Genomic DNA, 16,425 nt, shown 5'->3' on the forward strand with positions numbered 1-16,425 from the left:
CTCATCCCTACTGCCCCCTCCGCAGAGTCTCTGACAGGACTCAAGGGTCAAGGAGGCCTTGTCGGGGCTCTGTGTCCTTGGGGTCAGCTGCAGGTCTTGGATCTGGTGTCAGCGGCTCTGGGGACCATGTCTGCTTGCCCAAGCAGCTGCCACCACAGTGTTATGACTTAGAGTTCCTCTGGGGTTGGGCTGGGGGTGTTGGGGGTGGGGTAGTGATGGGTCCCAGGCTGGGCCGGCTGGGCAACCTGTGTAGGGTGCTGCTGCCGCCGCTGCTGCTGGTGAGCGGCTGGGCAGGGGCTGGCAGAAGCATCTTCTCTGGGGCCTTGGCTGGAGAGTGGATAATGGGCTGCCTATAGCTGGGTCCCTCGGGCGCACTTCTCTCTGCCTGATGTCTGAGGAGAGAGAAGGCTGGCTCCAGTGGGGAGGGTGTGTAGGAGACAAAGGATGCAGGTGACTGGACCCTGGCTGCTGGTCTGAGGCCCTGTGGGCTGAACCTGAGGGGGGAAGAAGCAGCTGAAGACCTGGTCTGTCCTGTCCAGGGGTTCTGCAGGGGCTTAGGAGTGTTCGAGATTGCCCTTCTCTAGCTCTCCTCACCCCAGTCCTCTCTTCAGGGGGGTGGTGGATCAAAGTCTGCTGGAGGCAAGGGCTTCCCAGTCATCCCCAGGGCACTGGTCTTCTCCTTCCCTTCCTGACAGCAGAGGATGGGAGGGGGAAGAGGGAGGAGACAGAGAAACAGAGAGGAAGGAGAGGAAGGGAGGGAGAGAGAAGAGACAGTATAACATATTTGGGAGTCTACCTGCCAAGACAAACCCAGGAACTATGAACACAGTTACAAGATACTTTTCACGTAAAGTCAGATCTAAATAATTGGAAAAATTTCAGTTGCTCATGGGTAGGCCAAGCTAATATAATAAAAATGACAATTCTGCCTAAGCTAATTTACTTATTCTGTGCCATACCAAACTACCAAAAAAATTATTTTATAGAGCTATAAAAAATAACAAAATTCATCTGACAGAACAAAAAACCCAGAATATCAAGGGAATTAAAAAGAGAGGCAAGGGAAGGTGGCCTAGCTGTACCAGATCTAAAACTATTACAAAGCAGCAATCATCAAAACTACTTGGTACTGGCTAAGAAATAGAGTGGTATACTCGGGCTATAATCCAAAGAGATCATACAAATGAGAAAAGGACCCACATGTACACAAACATTTACAGCAGCTCTTTCTGTGGTGGCCAAGAATTGGAAACTGAGGGGATATGCCCATCAGTTGGGGAGTGGCTGAACAAGCTGTGAATGTATATGAATGTAATGGAATATTACTGTGCTGTGGGAAGTGATGAGCAGGTGAACTTCAGAAAAACCTGGAAAGACTTACATGAACTGATGCTGAGTAAAGTGAGCAGAACCAGGAGAACATTGTACACAGTAACAGCAACATTTGTCGTGGTCAACTTTGATAGACTGTGCTCTTTTCAGCAATGCATTGATCTAAAACAATTCCAAGGGACTCATGCTGGAAAATGCTGTCCATATCCAGAGAAAGAACTATGGAGTCTGACTGCAGATCAAAGCATACTATTTGCTCTTTTTCCCTTTCTCATGGTTTTTCCCTCTTGTTCTGATTCTTTTTTCACAAAATGACTAATGTGGAACTATGTTTAATATGATTGTACATATGTAGCCTATATCAGATTGCATGCCATCTTGGGGAGGGGGAAAAATTTGGAACTCAAAATCTTATGAAAGTGAATGTTGAAAACTAAAATAAATTTAATTTAAAAATTAAAAGAGACAGAAATAGAGACAGAGACAGAAGAGGGAGGGAGGGGGGAGAGAGAGAGAGAGAGAGAGAGAGAGAGAGAGAGAGAGAGAGAGAGAGAGAGAGAGAGAGGGAGAGGAAGAGAAGAGACAGACTCAGACTGTCACAAACACACAGAAATAGAAGAGACAAGGTGCATACATAGACACAAGAGGTAGATGGAGAAGAGACAGCAGAGGATCCTTCCTGCTGGGGGTGGGAGGAGGTTAGAGTGAGCATTTGGAAGGATTCTTTACGTGGCCTTGGTGAGTCCAGATCCCACAGATGGCTTGACCCCTCGATGCTCTGGCTGGCTCTGGGATCCTGGGCTTCTCAGGGCCATGAGACACCTGAAGGGAGTCCGCGGGGCTAACCTCTTCCCTAGGTGGGCCCCTGCCTCTGAACTGGACAATGGACTGATGGTGAGGTTCAGGCTCATTCGCCTGCCCCGAAGCTCCAACCTTGAGTGCCCTTTGGGGCTAGACAGTGGGGGTGGGGATGGGCACTTGAGGGAAGAAGGGATCAGGGGGTAGCTGGGCCCAGCTGGCTGTCTGCTGCTGCTCATGACTTTGGAAAGATCTGGAAAGCAATGGAGGTCATGGGTTCAGCAGAATGACCACCAGGGAACCCAGTGCCCTCCACACTCTGGGGGCTCTGGGTGCTTGGTCTTTGCCCTCCGGGAAAATGTCCCTAATGGTCTGATACCAACTGGGAAGGGAAGTAGCCCGTCCCAGCCATCCACAGACCTGCCATCACCCATCATGAATCACCCCCATGTTCATGAACTTGGAAATCCCCCTATGAGATTCCAGTCTCTCCCTATGCCTTCCAGCCCTAGGCCCTGTTCTTCATTGGCCCCCTGACCCAAGGGAGCCCCCCCCCAAGACCTGCACCCTCTTCCCAACCCCGTGCTAATGCCCCCTCGGCCAGCCTACTCAGCTCAACTCTTGCTGCCTTCTGCCCTCCCAACATCAAGCCTTTGCCCTGGGTCCTTCCTGCCATGTGCTGGGGGAGAAAACCCCTAAACTCTCTGCTGGGGTCTGCCGTGCATTCACAGCCCCCTCCTTCCACAGCGCTCTGCCAAACCTTTTCATCCCTTATGCCTCCCCCTGACCATTCTCCCAGATGAGGAGGCCAGGATGAGAGCTCCTTCTTCTCCCTGGCCTTGGCCTCACTTAATGAGGTGGCTGAGCCTTCTGCATGCACAAGTGACTCCCTCCATCCTGTCTTCTCTGTACACTCAGTTACTTGTCTCCAGGCTGCTTCCCTCCCTCCTCATCTCTGCCTTCTGGCTTCCCTCAAGTCTCAGCTAATGTCCCATCTTCTGCCAGAAGCCTTTCCCAGCCTCCCTCTATCTTGGTGCGTAGCCCCACTCTATTCTCTGGAAAGTTTGTTTGTACATGGTTGTTAGCATGTTGGATTGTGAGTTCCTTGAGGGCAGGCAGGGTCTGTTTGCCTTTCTTTGTATGGGCAGCTTAGCACAGTGCCTGGCTCACAGTGGGTGCTCATGATTACTTGGTGATCACTGTAGTCCAGGCTTCTCTAAGCATGCCCAATTCCATGGAGAGCTCGCCCAGTTTACCAGCAGGGAGCCTGTTGCATCCCCTTCCTCATGGGGGGTGGGGGGATGGCAGCCTGCTTTGGCTGGGCTTTTAAAAGTGGCAAGCTAGTCACTGTCTCCTTTTGGGGAGAGTCCTCTCTGTTCTGCCCATCAAGGACACCATGGACTGACTTGGGAGGGGACTCTCCTCTCCCCATCCCTCTCTTTACCCCAGCTCCCACTTGGAAGGGGGCAGCCTCGGCTGACTGATGAGATCACAGAGATTTGGGGAAGGCAGGAGGGGAAGAGGAGGCTCCACTGGAGAGCTGGAGGATAGGAACCATCGGGCCTGGACAGATCAAGAAGGGTCTGAAAGGACAGGGGAGCTGTGAGTGTATTTGAGGCAGCAGCCACTAGGTGGGAAACATTGGAGCTTAGTGAGAGCGGAGATGACGGAGGGGGCCGTCTGTTGGAGGAGAGGGGACAAGCATTTGTCGAATGCCTACTCTATGCCAGGCCCTATGTGCTGGGGTCACTTGTGCAGGTAGAGGGGTTTGTCTGGCACAGGGAAGGCCCAGGGGGCAGAGGAGGACCACCACAAGCAGGGAGACCCTGGGAGGGGCAGGACCTTGCCTGGATCTGCTCCTCCTCCAATATAAAAAAGGGGGATTGCAGCTGTAATGTCAGGGACTGCCCCTATGTCTATGACCAGTCTCTGTCTTCCAGACCTCGTACAAGACCCAGGCACATCCATGAAGTACTTGAAGACCAGGGGTCTTCACAACGTGAGTGGAACCCTCTATCAGTCTGCTTCCATGTTTGCGTGCAGTCCTGGCTCCCTCCCTCGTCAGAGTCTCCAAGGACCCTTACTGACCCTTTGCCTGAGTGGGGGGCACCAGAAGGGTCTTTGGGACATCAAGGGGCAAAAGGTGACCTTGGGAAGAAGGTGGAAGGCAGATGGAGGAGTGAAATAGGGGCCTTTAGGGGCAGGAGACTGAAGAGGTGATCGACCAGCTGGAAGGAAGGAAAACAAGCGGGGAGGCAGGGAGGTGTTACCTGGGGCAGGGCTTGGGGAGCCTGGGCAAGACCCGAGGGGCCCCTTGGCCTTCTCCTCTTCCTCCTGGTCATTCAGCACAATCGAGTCCTCTTCCTCTTCCTCTTGGGAACACACCTGGGAAATCTGGGAGCTTCTCCCCACAACCAGCCTCTTGAAATACCTGCTTCTTAGCTCACCACCCTGGCCCGGCCTCCCTGCAGCTCTCCTTGCTCTCCCCCTCCCGGGACCTGGAATACTTGGAAATCTCACCCCTCCTCCTCCTCTCAGGCCACTCCCAACTCCCCCCACTTCCTGCCCTCACAAACACACCCCCTTCAGAGTGTGCTAGGCACTGGTGAGGACAGAATGAGTCAGTGCTGGCCCCAAAGCTTGTTTGACCAGGGACACACACAGTGTGAACAGTGAAGCCCTAATGGGGAATCTCAGGAAGAAGAAGGTTCTATCCACTAGGGAAGCCCCCTCATGTAAGGGGGATCTGGTGCGCACCCAAGCACTTCCAGGGGCATCCCTCTCCCATGAGAAGAGGCTGAGGCTGCCTTCTCATGGGGGAGATCTTGAGGCCTTCCTCCCTCGGAAGCCAAGGGGGCCTGAGAGATGGGCCTTGGTTCCAAGCCCTCTTCAGAACTGAGTCAAGGACTCCCCCAGCTACTGCAGATGAGGCCACCAGATGTGACTCCTTGTACTAGTGTGACAGAGGGTTGGGTGTGGCCAGCTCACCCAAGATGGAGGACCCTGTGCAGGACGTGTAGGGTCCCCTTCCACGTGGCTGGGAGCCACTGTTGGCTACATCTTGAAGCCTACATGATTGGCACAGTTGTGCTCTCTGTTTCCCAAGGTGCCCAGGGTAAAGGTCCCATTCACCCAAGCCCTGGCACTACGCACCAATCTGGGTGGGGGAAGGGGCTACCCAAGAACCCAGTGGGGATTCGGCCATTTGTCCTTCCCTTCTCAGCTGTAGGCACAGGTGGTGGAATCCCCTAGATTGCCAGAGCAACCTTGAATTGACCTTGGGCCAGGATTCCCCAGCAAGGGGGTCTTGAGAAGCCAGAAGGCCCAGACCTGAGCCTCAGGGGCTTTGTCCTGGTGGGACTGTGCTGTGTGAGAACTGAGCTTGGTGGGTCTCCTGATCCTCTTCTCCTCCCAAGGCCCAAGGTGCTGCCCACAGGCATAAGGGGATGCTGACATGTTTGTTCTTTCAAGGCCCCACTCCTTTGTAAAAGCTAATGTGACTGAAGAGGGGTGCTGCGACCCCCAAGTCAGTGGGGAGTTGAGCCCATGTCAGATACTACCTACTCCCCCAAACCTTCAAGGGCCCTGGAGAACCCTGGGGGAGACAAACCCAGCTGACTCTCAGGCCATGGGAGTGTGAGAGGGGGAGGCTGATGAAGGTTCTCCATGGCTTCCACAGTCAAACAGAGACTCTAGTCTGGGTTTCAGATAGTCTCTGCTATCTGGCCCCTCCAAGTGCTTCCTCATACACACCCACAGAGGCAGAAACCCCCAACCCTTTACAGGCAGGAGGGCATGGAGGTGGGCAGAGAAGGGGCCATTTTAGAGTGTGCAAAGGGGAAGGAAGGGATGGAGGCTAGGGGAAAGCAGGGAAGTGGGCTGGATCATGCCTGACCCTTGTGGCTGCTGCCCTCTGGCCACCTCTGCCCCTGGCTCAAAGCTGAGCTGGGGGATCCTGGAGGGATTGCCACCTCCTTAGTTCTGCTGCCAGCTTGGCCTGGGACAGTCCCATGCTAAGGTCGGGCACCTCCCAGGTCATCCTACCTTGTAGCCCCCTCCTGCATGAAGGGAGGCCACTCAGGCTTTCTGGCTTTGAGCCCAGGGGCATGGCCAGGCATCCAGGGCTGGGCAGTGGAGGAGCCCTGAGTCCTCTCTCCCTCTCAGCTCACCATTGCTGCCGCTTCTCCCTCCAAGCCTTGAACTGTGCCCAGAGGTCCTCTTCCCCACCAGAGGGCTCTTCCGGTCCCTTCAGAGGTGACCTGACAAACCCCAGGGCTGGAGGCTGGGGAGCTGTGCGTCCACTGTGGTCCTGGGAGCAAGTGAGAACCTTGGTTGAGGATGCAGGGGTCCAGGAGGTAGGATGAGGAAGGCATGCACTCATCCCAAACTGGGGGAGACCACAGTCCCCTGGGGCTGGATAGGAATGCGTCCTGGGGGAGCCTCTGGGCTCAAAGCAGGCAGTGCCTTCTTTGGCCTGGGAGCATCTGCTGCAGCAGGCAAGGTGGGGCTCCCTTGTTTGCCGGGGGGGGGGTCAGAGAATCTGGGATGTCAGAAGTATGGCCAGGGTTCAGCACCTTCTGTGCCTGGTGTAGAGCTAGATGGTGGCTTGGAGTCCAGGGGGCTGACACCCTCAAGCTGGGCTCAGGGACCCATGGAGGCAGGCCTTGCTAACTCCTGAGGCTGGTGGGGTGGGTCTGCTCTGAGGGGGTACCTGGTAGCAGCGGCTGGAGCTGCAGCCTGAGGTGGGCTGGGGCCTCAGAGGCTGCTGAGTGTTGGACAGGAAGGGGTGTGTAGAGGAGGGTGGGAGAGGGGAGACTTTGACCTGAAGGTCAAAGGTCCAAGGATTACTCTGGCCAACAAGGAGAATTGCTGTGAAAGGGTGTGTGTGGGAGGGTGGGTGGGGGGTGAACTTCCTTATCAAGGGGAACAAAAGTAGAGCTCTGCTCCCCAGGGGGCTCCTGACCTCCACTCCTGCTCTACTCCCCAGGGGCCTCCTGACCTCTACTCCTGCCTTCTCCCCAGGGGCCTTCTGCCTGCTCCCCAGCAGGGCTCAGCAGGGCTCCCGACCTCCACCCCTACTCCACTCCCCAGGGGACTCCTGGCCCCTGCCCCTGCCCCAGGCTCCCAGCCTCTACCTGCTTCTTTCCCCTGGGGAGCTGGGGCTCTTCCTTCCCTGACCACCCAGATCTCAGCCCATGCTCGGGGCTCTTCAGGGGTGCCTCTTTGGGGGTGGCGTGTTAGGGAGTCTTTGGCCTGTGGAATGCCATCCCCAAGGGGAACACAGACACCTACACATAGCTTCTGCCGGCGCTCCTGCAGGCCTTTGATGGGGTTTCCACAGAGGACCCGACTGACTCCTGAAAGAAAGGAGGTTAAGTCAGCTCCCTGGTGGAAGTCAAGGGAAGGACAATGGATCCTGAGGAGAGACATGTCCACCCAGCTGCTAGGGGTGCACACCATGGGTCAGGTCACTGGAATCACTGGTGTCAGGGGCCAGCTCCTCGGGGAGGAAGGCTTCTGGAAGGGGACTCCCAGGAGATGACAGGGGCATTGTCCAGGGCAGCCGGCCCACAGGGAGAGGCCATGGCTGTGGAGTTGGTGGTAAAGGGCTCGTGGACAGCCTCAGATTGGGGTTGAGCCTCTGCCTTGGTAAGCCTGCATAAAAATCTGAGTGAGAAAGAGAGAGGAGTGTTGTCAACCTGGTCAGGGCCCTCCCAGAAGTCACAGGACAAGGGGGAGGCCTCTGACATTCTGGGTGGAGGATTTGGGGGGAGACTGCTCACAGCCAGCCAAGACTGTGGATCTCTTCAAGTTCTGCCATGAAGCAAGGTAGCTCTCTGCACTGTACAGACTGGTAAACTGAGGCAATCATGAGGGAGGGGTTGCTGGGCTATGGCCCTGTGTTGAGCCCTTCCCACCCCCCCCCACCCCCCGGGATCAGACAGTTGCACCAGGAAACATCACCTGGGTGAGGAGATGCTGGACTCTGGTGCAGGCCTGTAACAAGGAGGCACCTTCCCTGGAAAGCAGGCTCTGGGGGTCTGGGAGGGTCACCACCTCCACTTTGCCCGGGCTTTAACTGGGCATTCTAGCTTCTCATCAGTGCTTTCTCAAGCTTACTCTCCACTGGAGCCTCAGGAAAGGAGGGGGCTGGTCCCCAGGGCCCCCATCCATCCCTGCTGGGGGGAGGGCTGAATGAGCCTCATACTAAACCGTGAGCCATCTAAGTTGGCCTCTTTGATGGACTCCTTGACAATAAGCCAGTCTTTGTTGAGCTTCCGGGTGGCCTGGAGGGAGGTCTGGCCAGCAGGTATGTCATCCAAGAACTGGAGGTGGGGAATGAGCTTTTTCACCTCGGCCCTGTAGTTATAGTCTGGGGCCTGGAAGAACAAGACAGGGGCCATGAGAACCACATGAAAGTATCCTGTGGGCTGTGGGAAAATGCCTCAGAGAGCCCCTTGAGCAGGGAAAGTGCACCAGAACACCACCAGGGCCAGTGGCCTGACTGGAGCCCTGGCCTAGGATAGGCCCATGATGAGGCTGGGGGAGTCCCAGACACAGAGGGCTGAGCTATAGGTCCCTGGTGGGAGACCACAGTCCTAATACTGGGGTTCAGAGTGACCACAGCAGCCATTCCCAAGTCAAGGCTCCCCTACACCTACAGAACATGACCCCGATCTTATAGGCAGCTTCTAGGCGCTTATAGATGGATCATCATCCTCCATAAATGGATCAATGTTTTTCAAAAACCCTTCTCTGAACCTCACAATGTTGGGCCAAGGTTTACCCAATCGCCAAAGAGCAGCACCACAGTGTAGCAAACGATTTGGTCAATTCTGATAGTGTGAATTAGTCACACTAACTGTGCCGATCACAGTTATCAGCAGACTACAATGTCCCCGTGCTCAGTGTTCTCTTGAGCATAGATCAGAGTGAAAATACTTAGAACAAAAAATCTTCTTGTAATTAATTCATTTTTAGTTTTCAACATTCACTTCCATAAGATTTTGAGTTCTAAATTTTCTCCCACTCCCATTTCTCTCCCCCATCCCCAAGACAGCATGCAATCTCATATGGGCTCTACTTACACATTCATAATAAACATATTTTCCCATTAGTCATGATGTAAAGAACAATTAGAACTAATGGGAGGAACCACGAGAATGAAGCAATAAAACAAAACAAAGGAAAAGGAGAGCAAATAGTCTGCTTCAGTCTGCATTCAGACTCTATAGTTCTTTCTCTGGATGTGGATAGCATTTGCCATCACGAGGCCTTTGGAGATGTTTTAGATCCTTGTATTGCCAGGAAGGGTTAAGTTTAACAATATTAGTCATCGCACAATGTGGCTGTTATTGTGTACAATGTTCTCCTGGTTCTGCTCACTTCACTCAGCATCAGACCATACAAGTCTTTCCAGGTTTTTCTGAAGTCAGCCTGTTCATCATTTCTTATAGCACAATAGTATTCCACTACATTCATATGCCACAACTTGTTCAGCCATTCCCCAATGGATGGGCATCCCCTCCATTTCCAATTCTTTTCCACCACAAAAAGAGCTGCTATAAATATTTTTGTACATGTGGGTCCTTTTCCCATTTGTATGATCTCTTTGGGATACAGACATAGAAGTGGTGTTGCTAGGTCAAAGGGTATGCACAATTTTATAGCCCTTTGGCACAGTTCCAAATTGTTCTCCAAAATGGGTGGAGCATTTCACAACTCCACCAACAATGCATTAGTGTTCCAATTTTCCCACATCTTCTCCAACATTTATCATTACCCTGTTTTGCCACGTAAGTCAATCTGATAGGTGTGAGGTGGTACCTCAGAGTCATTTTGATTTGCATTTCTCTAATCAATCGTGATTTAGAACATTTTTTTCATATGACTATAGATAGGTTTAGTTTCTTCCTCTGAAAACTGCCTGTTCATACCTTTTGACCATTTATCAATTGGGGAATGACTTGTATTCTTATAAATTTGACTCCGTTCTCTACATATTTCAGAAATGAGGCTTTTATCAGAAACACTGGTTGTAAAAATTCTTTCCCAATTTTCTACTTCCCTCCTAATCTTGGTTGCATTGGCTTTGTTTGTATAAAACAAAATGTTTAAAGATAATGCTTGAACCACAGTTCAGGACATCCTCTGCCCAAAGTCCATATATTCCAGTGGATTTGCTAAGGATAACAAATATTAAAACCAGAGGGAGAATGTAAGGGGTAGGGGGAGCCACCATTGATTATCCCACCATTTAAAACTGTTGCCTCTGTTAGATAAGAATACGTCTTGGTCGGGTCAGTCAATCAAAACTGAGTGTAAGCAGGGCTTGTACACCTCCTTGAGTTGATCAAAGCCGTTGTATGAGAGTCTGGGTTGGCCCAAGGAACTTGTATAAAACACAAAGCGAAGGTAGCCCTCTCAGAACAAAGAGGAGATGCTGAGGATCTGGAAGGAGAGAGACCAGAGCAAGCACCACTCACCTCTGAAGAGCAAAGTTAGGACTGAGGTGCAGCAGGGAAGGGAGAGATCCCGGGAGGGTCATCCCGAACAGAAGGCCCTGACCAGGGCCTGGGGGAAGTTGGGGGCAGTAACAGGCTAGGATGCACACCCCAGGAAATGCGGAGAATCAACTGTAGATTGCTTCACCCAGTCCAAGGCTGGAAGGGAAACTCGAAAGTGGGACTGGTTCAAAGCTGCTCCCTTGCTCATGGGATAAGGCTGCAGGTAGAGCCCTCGTCGTAGGATTTAAAACAAGTAAGACACTTTATTAGTATTTTTCTGTGATTAGTTTAGAATCATCTTTTCTCTCACCTGGTCTGTAATGTCTTTTGAAGCTAAATTAGAATCTTTTTGTTTTCTTGTTGTTCCAGAGACAAGAGAAAGACCCTAGGTAGAGTCCACCTGGGGGCCACCCCAGAGCCCCTTGGTAAGAGCCCAGGGTATGCACAGTCCTGGATCATAGCAGCAAGGAAAGCCCTAGGAAGAGCCCAGACCGGCAGCAGTCTCCAAAGGAGCAGGAGAAGCTGCAGGGCCCCACGGAGCCCCATGTGGCCACAGCAGCAGCAGAAAGGCCCTGAGCAGCATCTGGGCAGCCTGAGCCTGACCACAGGAGGAGGCAAAGCCAAACCATTCCTGTACAAGGTGAGGCCTAGACTTAGCAACCAGGCTCAGGACCATGGAGGCCTACTTCTGAGTTTGACCTCAACCCAGACACAGAGGTTGTGGACTGAGCAAAAGGAGAAAACAACAGATATTACAAGGGACGCCCAAGGAAGAGAGCTGTCCCACGCCAAGTCCAAGCAGAGTCCAAGAGAAGAAATGTCCAGGCCACAAGAGAACCGGGAAGAAACGAATGACCCATGGGAGGGCAGAGAGAACAGCAAAGAGGGTTCGTGTCCTAGAACAAAGAGTGGAAGGCCTAGCCCAAGAACTACGTGTTCTGAAAAATGGAATGGACCAGGCAGAAAACAACTCCACACAGCAGCAAGTTGTATTAAAACAGAGCAAAGAGATTTGGGGGACATAGACTGAGGAAAATGTAACATCAACACCAACCCATCTGGAGAGCAGGTCACAGAACATATCAAGAAGTCATCCATGAAAACTGCTTAGAACTCTTAGAAACAGATGGCAAGTGGAGATAGAAAGAAGCAATAGGTCACCTCCCGAAAGACATGTCACAAAACAGAAATTCCCAGAAACATCATAGCTACAATCCAAAGGGAAAAAAGACAATAGCTCAAAAGAAAGAGTTCAAGTACCAATGATCCACAGAGGGTACTAGGGGGCACCACAGTGCAGAGTGCTGGGCCTGGAGTCAGAAAGACCTGAGTTCAAATCTATCCTCAGATGCTCATTGTGTGACCCTGAGCACGCATTCAACTTCTGTTTGCTTCAGTTTCCTCAATGGTGAAACAATAGCACTTCAGTTTTGTTGTAAGGATTGAATGAAATGATATTTGTAAAAAGCACTCAGCATAGTGCCTGACACACAGTAGGCACTATACAAATATTTACCTATGTCTCCCCTTCCCGTAGTCAGCATTACAAAAGATTTGGCAGCTGTCACTAAAAAGAAGAGGAGAGCTTGAAATGCATTATGCCAAAAGGCAAAAGATAAAGGCTAACAACCAAGGGCAACCTCTCTGACAAACTTAGGAAAGGAATAAATCTTTAATGGAATAGAGGGTATCTAGGCGTTCCTGGTGAAAAGGATGAGACTGTGCAGACCTTTGGAACTAGAAACACCGTCGCCAATTGAAACACGGGTATACATATCTGTTTATGAAGGTACTAGGTGGAGATGGATTGTTTATATATTAGTAGAAAGAAAAGAAATCCATGTTTTCACAGAACCCAGTGTTGTCAAGGGCCAGAGAGAAAGGTTAAAATGACAGAAGACTTATGGGTGATTTTGTTCTGTTCTGCTTAGGAGAAGACTAAAGTGGGAGGGACAGGGAATTATACTGGGGAAAGAAGGAGAATGTAAGGAAATCATTATCATGTAGCAAGTGCATCCACGGAAGAGTGGGGGAGGGGAAGGACATCCCATGACCTTCACTTTTATGTGAGCTACACGACTTAACACAATTGCATCCCTCTTATTCACCCCACACACAGGCTTTTGGCACAAAAAGACATTGAATTCAGAAGGGAAATAAGAGGGGACAGGGACAAGGGAGAGATAGAGACAGAGTTTCAAGAGAGAGGGTAGAATTGTTATGGGAGAGTCATCAGGTGAACAAACTCAAATTCTGGTGAGAGATGGGATGTAAAAAAAAAGGAAGAGAGAATAAAAACCTGGGATTAGAGGTAGGGAAATGATGTGAGAAGAGCTAGAAGAGAGAGGAAACATGCTGCTTCGCTTGCAAGATCACAAGTCAGTCAGTCAATAAAGACTTATTCAGCACCTACAATGTTCCAGGCAAACTCACTTTGTCCTACCACCTTCTTCCTATTTGTAAGAAAAGAAATGGAATCAAAGCGAGGAAAAAATACTAGAAGAAAAGATAGAAATACACAGTTAGTAATAATAACTATGATTGTGAAAGAATGGAATTCTATAAAATAGAAAAGGATAGAGGAATGGATTAGAAAGCAGAATCCAACAATATGTTGTTTAAAAGAAACACACTTAAAACACAAACATTCCTACAGGTAAAATGAGGGACTGGAGTAAAATCCATTTTGCATTAGCTTAAAAAGACTCTACACAAACAAAACTATGTAGTTAAAATTGGAAGAGAAATAGTTTACTGTGAAAAATCTTTGTAATAAGTTTCTCTCATAAAGTTCTCACATCCAAGATGTATAAAGAACTGATTCAAATTTATAAAATTAAGAGCCATTATTTCTTTGACATATAAATGGTCAAAAGATATGAACAGGCTGTGAATATGAAAGGAAGGGATTCAAGCGATCATCAAACAAATGGAAGAAAATACCCAGAGAAACGCAGATTCCAGCAGCCCTGAGCTTTCGTCTCATACCCATCAGATTGGCAGAGACGACAAAAGCAGGAAATAAATCAAGTCAGGCCATTGACCAACATTTATTAAGCACTTACTGTGTGTTAGGGATACAAATACAAGCATAAAGATGTCCCTGTCCTCAAGGAGTGTACATTCTAATAGGGACAGGCATTCTAGTTCTTGGGCTATCTCCCACTGAACTTCAAGGTCCCTTAGCATGGGGACCAAATATTGTGATATCTTTGTATGCTCAGGGCACAGAACAGCATTCTGAATAGGGAAGGTGATTAGGAAATGCTTGTGGAAGCAGAGAAGAAGGGAAAGAAGGAAGAAAGGAAGGAGAGATGAAGGCAAAGGGAAGAAAAAAGGAAGGAAAGAAGGAAAAGAGAGAGGAAAGAAGAAAGTGAGGGATGAATGAATTAAAAAAAAAAAGGACTCAGACAAGGAGAAGTCCCAAGAAAAGGTTGTCTCTTTTCCTACTCTCCTCTCCTGGTGCCTTGTCTATTTACAGTCACTATAAAGTGAGAAATGAAAGAGTTAAGTTTCCACATGAGTAGATAAGAAATCAGCACAGACAGGCTAACTTCTCCATAAGGGGGGTAGTGATAACACAATTCCAGGCACATAATGTATATTAAGGGGAGTATAAGGAAGATTGTAACCGAGAAGGATTATGGGTTGAAATGACACACTTCAACCTCTTTAATAAAAAGTCTTCGAGACATCAGTCTTCAGAACTGAGTTTGGGGTCATCTTTATAACATATAATATAATTTGTTATTTCATTATCCAAAAGTTTCCAGTAAACTGAATTTTGTTTCAACTACAAAGAGGCTAGGGGTTAACTAGAGATAAAAATGAATGTAGAATTAGCACAACCTCTACCCAAATGTTAAGAATTTTCCTAGCTGGAGATTCAGAGTGATTACGATGAATTCATAAATTTTTGTCTAAATAAATTCCCTAAAGCTAAAGAGGGAGAAACCATGTGGATCTTGGGGACCATAATGTTGCCCCTGATGCTTTAAATAGGCTGACTACTGTAACAATGCGCTGCAGACATCTCAAACTCTCTCTTTTCTCCAAGCTTTCTCCTCTTCCCCACTTTTCTATTATGAAGGCAGCTGCCACTGTTATACCGAGAAATTAGCGAGTTGACCACCCAAGCTAATTTTAAATTGTGGACTTTATTAGCCCGCGGCTGCCAGGGATATTCACATCCAAATCAAGCAGCCCCCATCAGGGGTCGAGCTAGGGTTTATATAGGGGGCATACAGGACAGGGAGGGGGATGGATCTTTGAAGTCTGGGTGGTCAAGGACGCCCTTCTCCCTCTGTGTAGATATGATAATGCTCTGCAAACTTTCTTACAATGGAGGCTTCCAGACATATGATCTGAGGGCTGTGGCCTGAGCAGCCAGATAAGGATCTTGCTGAGGCCCATGCATGAATACTGCTAGGCACAGCGTCCTTGGGCTGGGGAGTGGTTGTTAGAGATAGTGTTTCTGAGACTAGGGAGGCATTTTGGGCAAAAGTATAAGCACAAGCATCGGAGCATCCCATCATTACAGGTCAGGGATCACACAAACCAGACCAGGTGTCCTGGTTTCTGGTATAAACATAATTATCTAAAGCCATTGTATTGCAAGCTTTCTTATCCACTTGTGCTGGAGGTATGGGCTGTGCTTAAGCTATCCAAGAGTACATTTCACTATTGTTTAGATTTAGGAGGAAAGCGGTCTGAGGCAAGATTAAGCAGCAACTTCTGCTTTCCATGGCCTAAAGGGCCCTACTACCTAAATGGTAAATTAATGTTCTGCATTACACCACCATAGGCTTGCAATCTTTGGGTTATTTTTTTTCCTCTTTACTTTCCTTCATCTCACATATTCAATGCATTTCCAAATTTTACCATTTCCACATTCCCAATAACTTTTGTTCATTTCCCCTTCTCTTGCCAACACACGGCCACTACCTTCACAGAGATCCTGACCACCACCTCTGGTCTGTTTTATTGCAATAGACTTTTCATTGTTCTCCCCATTCATCTCCCCATTCTAATCCAACCTTTTGTTCAGTGGCCAAAGTGATTTTCCCAAAGGGGGAATCCAATCATGCCACCTCTACTTTGCCTGTTTGGGAAGGAGAGGAAGATATTAGCCTCCCTGGGCCAGCCATTCACTCATGTTCCCAGTTTCCTACAGCTCCATTCTGGTTGCCTTGGCCCCTCATGTGGGCCAGTGTGAGTGAGTTCAGTGTCTGACTCAGTCTTTCTCTCTTGCCTTCACACTAAGAAATTTTAGATTACATATCAGCACTCCTTCAGATGGTCAATAAACATTTATTAAGCACCTACTAGGTGTCAGGCACAGTGCTAAGTAGCAGAGGTCCCAAGAAAGACAAAAGGTAGTCTTTGCCCTCAGGGAACTTACATTCTCATGGGATAAGACTGCATACAAAAAGAAGGAAGAGCAGGGTTGGGGAGAGAGGGAAGGGATCCATCATGGCGGCATGTAGGAGAAGTCCCAGAGAGTGCCACTGAGTGGGGAGTGAAGGATGGCTGGTGCAGGCCACTTTCTCAAATGGAGGCTCTGGGAGAAGCTCTCTACCCTCCCACCAGTTCCTCAACTTCCTCATTTTCTATGACACCCCCCCCCCACACACACACTCACAAAGATGGCCAAGCCTAACTTGATCTTGAGAAGAATATTCATGAACTGTGTGATTCCTTTATCTGGTCATAATCTGTTGTTATTCTACCCCTCCCTCTGCCTTACAACCCCAAACCTTGATTTTCCTTCACACTGTGACCTCCAATC

General features: G+C 49.6%; 1 protein-coding gene across 3 annotated transcripts in view; it reads right to left on the reverse strand.

Annotated features, from left to right (window-relative positions):
- Positions 1–108: 108 nt before the first annotated feature.
- Positions 109–16,425, reverse strand: part of LRRC56 (leucine rich repeat containing 56) — a 63,834-nt gene continuing 47,517 nt past the window's right edge. Inside the window, exons 7-13 of one of the 3 annotated variants that reach the window (XM_078148226.1) lie at positions 8,339–8,510; positions 7,588–7,785; positions 7,423–7,487; positions 6,300–6,439; positions 4,401–4,531; positions 2,062–2,383; positions 111–494 (exon numbers count right to left, since the gene is read on the reverse strand). In XM_078148226.1, coding sequence (XP_078004352.1) covers positions 161–494; positions 2,062–2,383; positions 4,401–4,531; positions 6,300–6,439; positions 7,423–7,487; positions 7,588–7,785; positions 8,339–8,510 — 1,362 coding nt within the window. In that variant the 3' untranslated portion in view covers positions 111–160. Of the gene's footprint in view, positions 495–2,061; positions 2,384–4,400; positions 4,532–6,299; positions 6,440–7,422; positions 7,488–7,587; positions 7,798–8,338; positions 8,511–16,425 lie in introns of all 3 variants that reach the window. The other 2 variants (XM_020979421.2, XM_078148227.1) reach the window with 2 other exon arrangements.

The sequence above is a fragment of the Phascolarctos cinereus genome, unplaced genomic scaffold, assembly GCF_003287225.1.
Source record: "Phascolarctos cinereus isolate Bilbo 61053 unplaced genomic scaffold, phaCin_HiC Scaffold_9;HRSCAF=440, whole genome shotgun sequence".
NCBI classification, from domain to species: Eukaryota; Metazoa; Chordata; class Mammalia; order Diprotodontia; family Phascolarctidae; genus Phascolarctos; species Phascolarctos cinereus.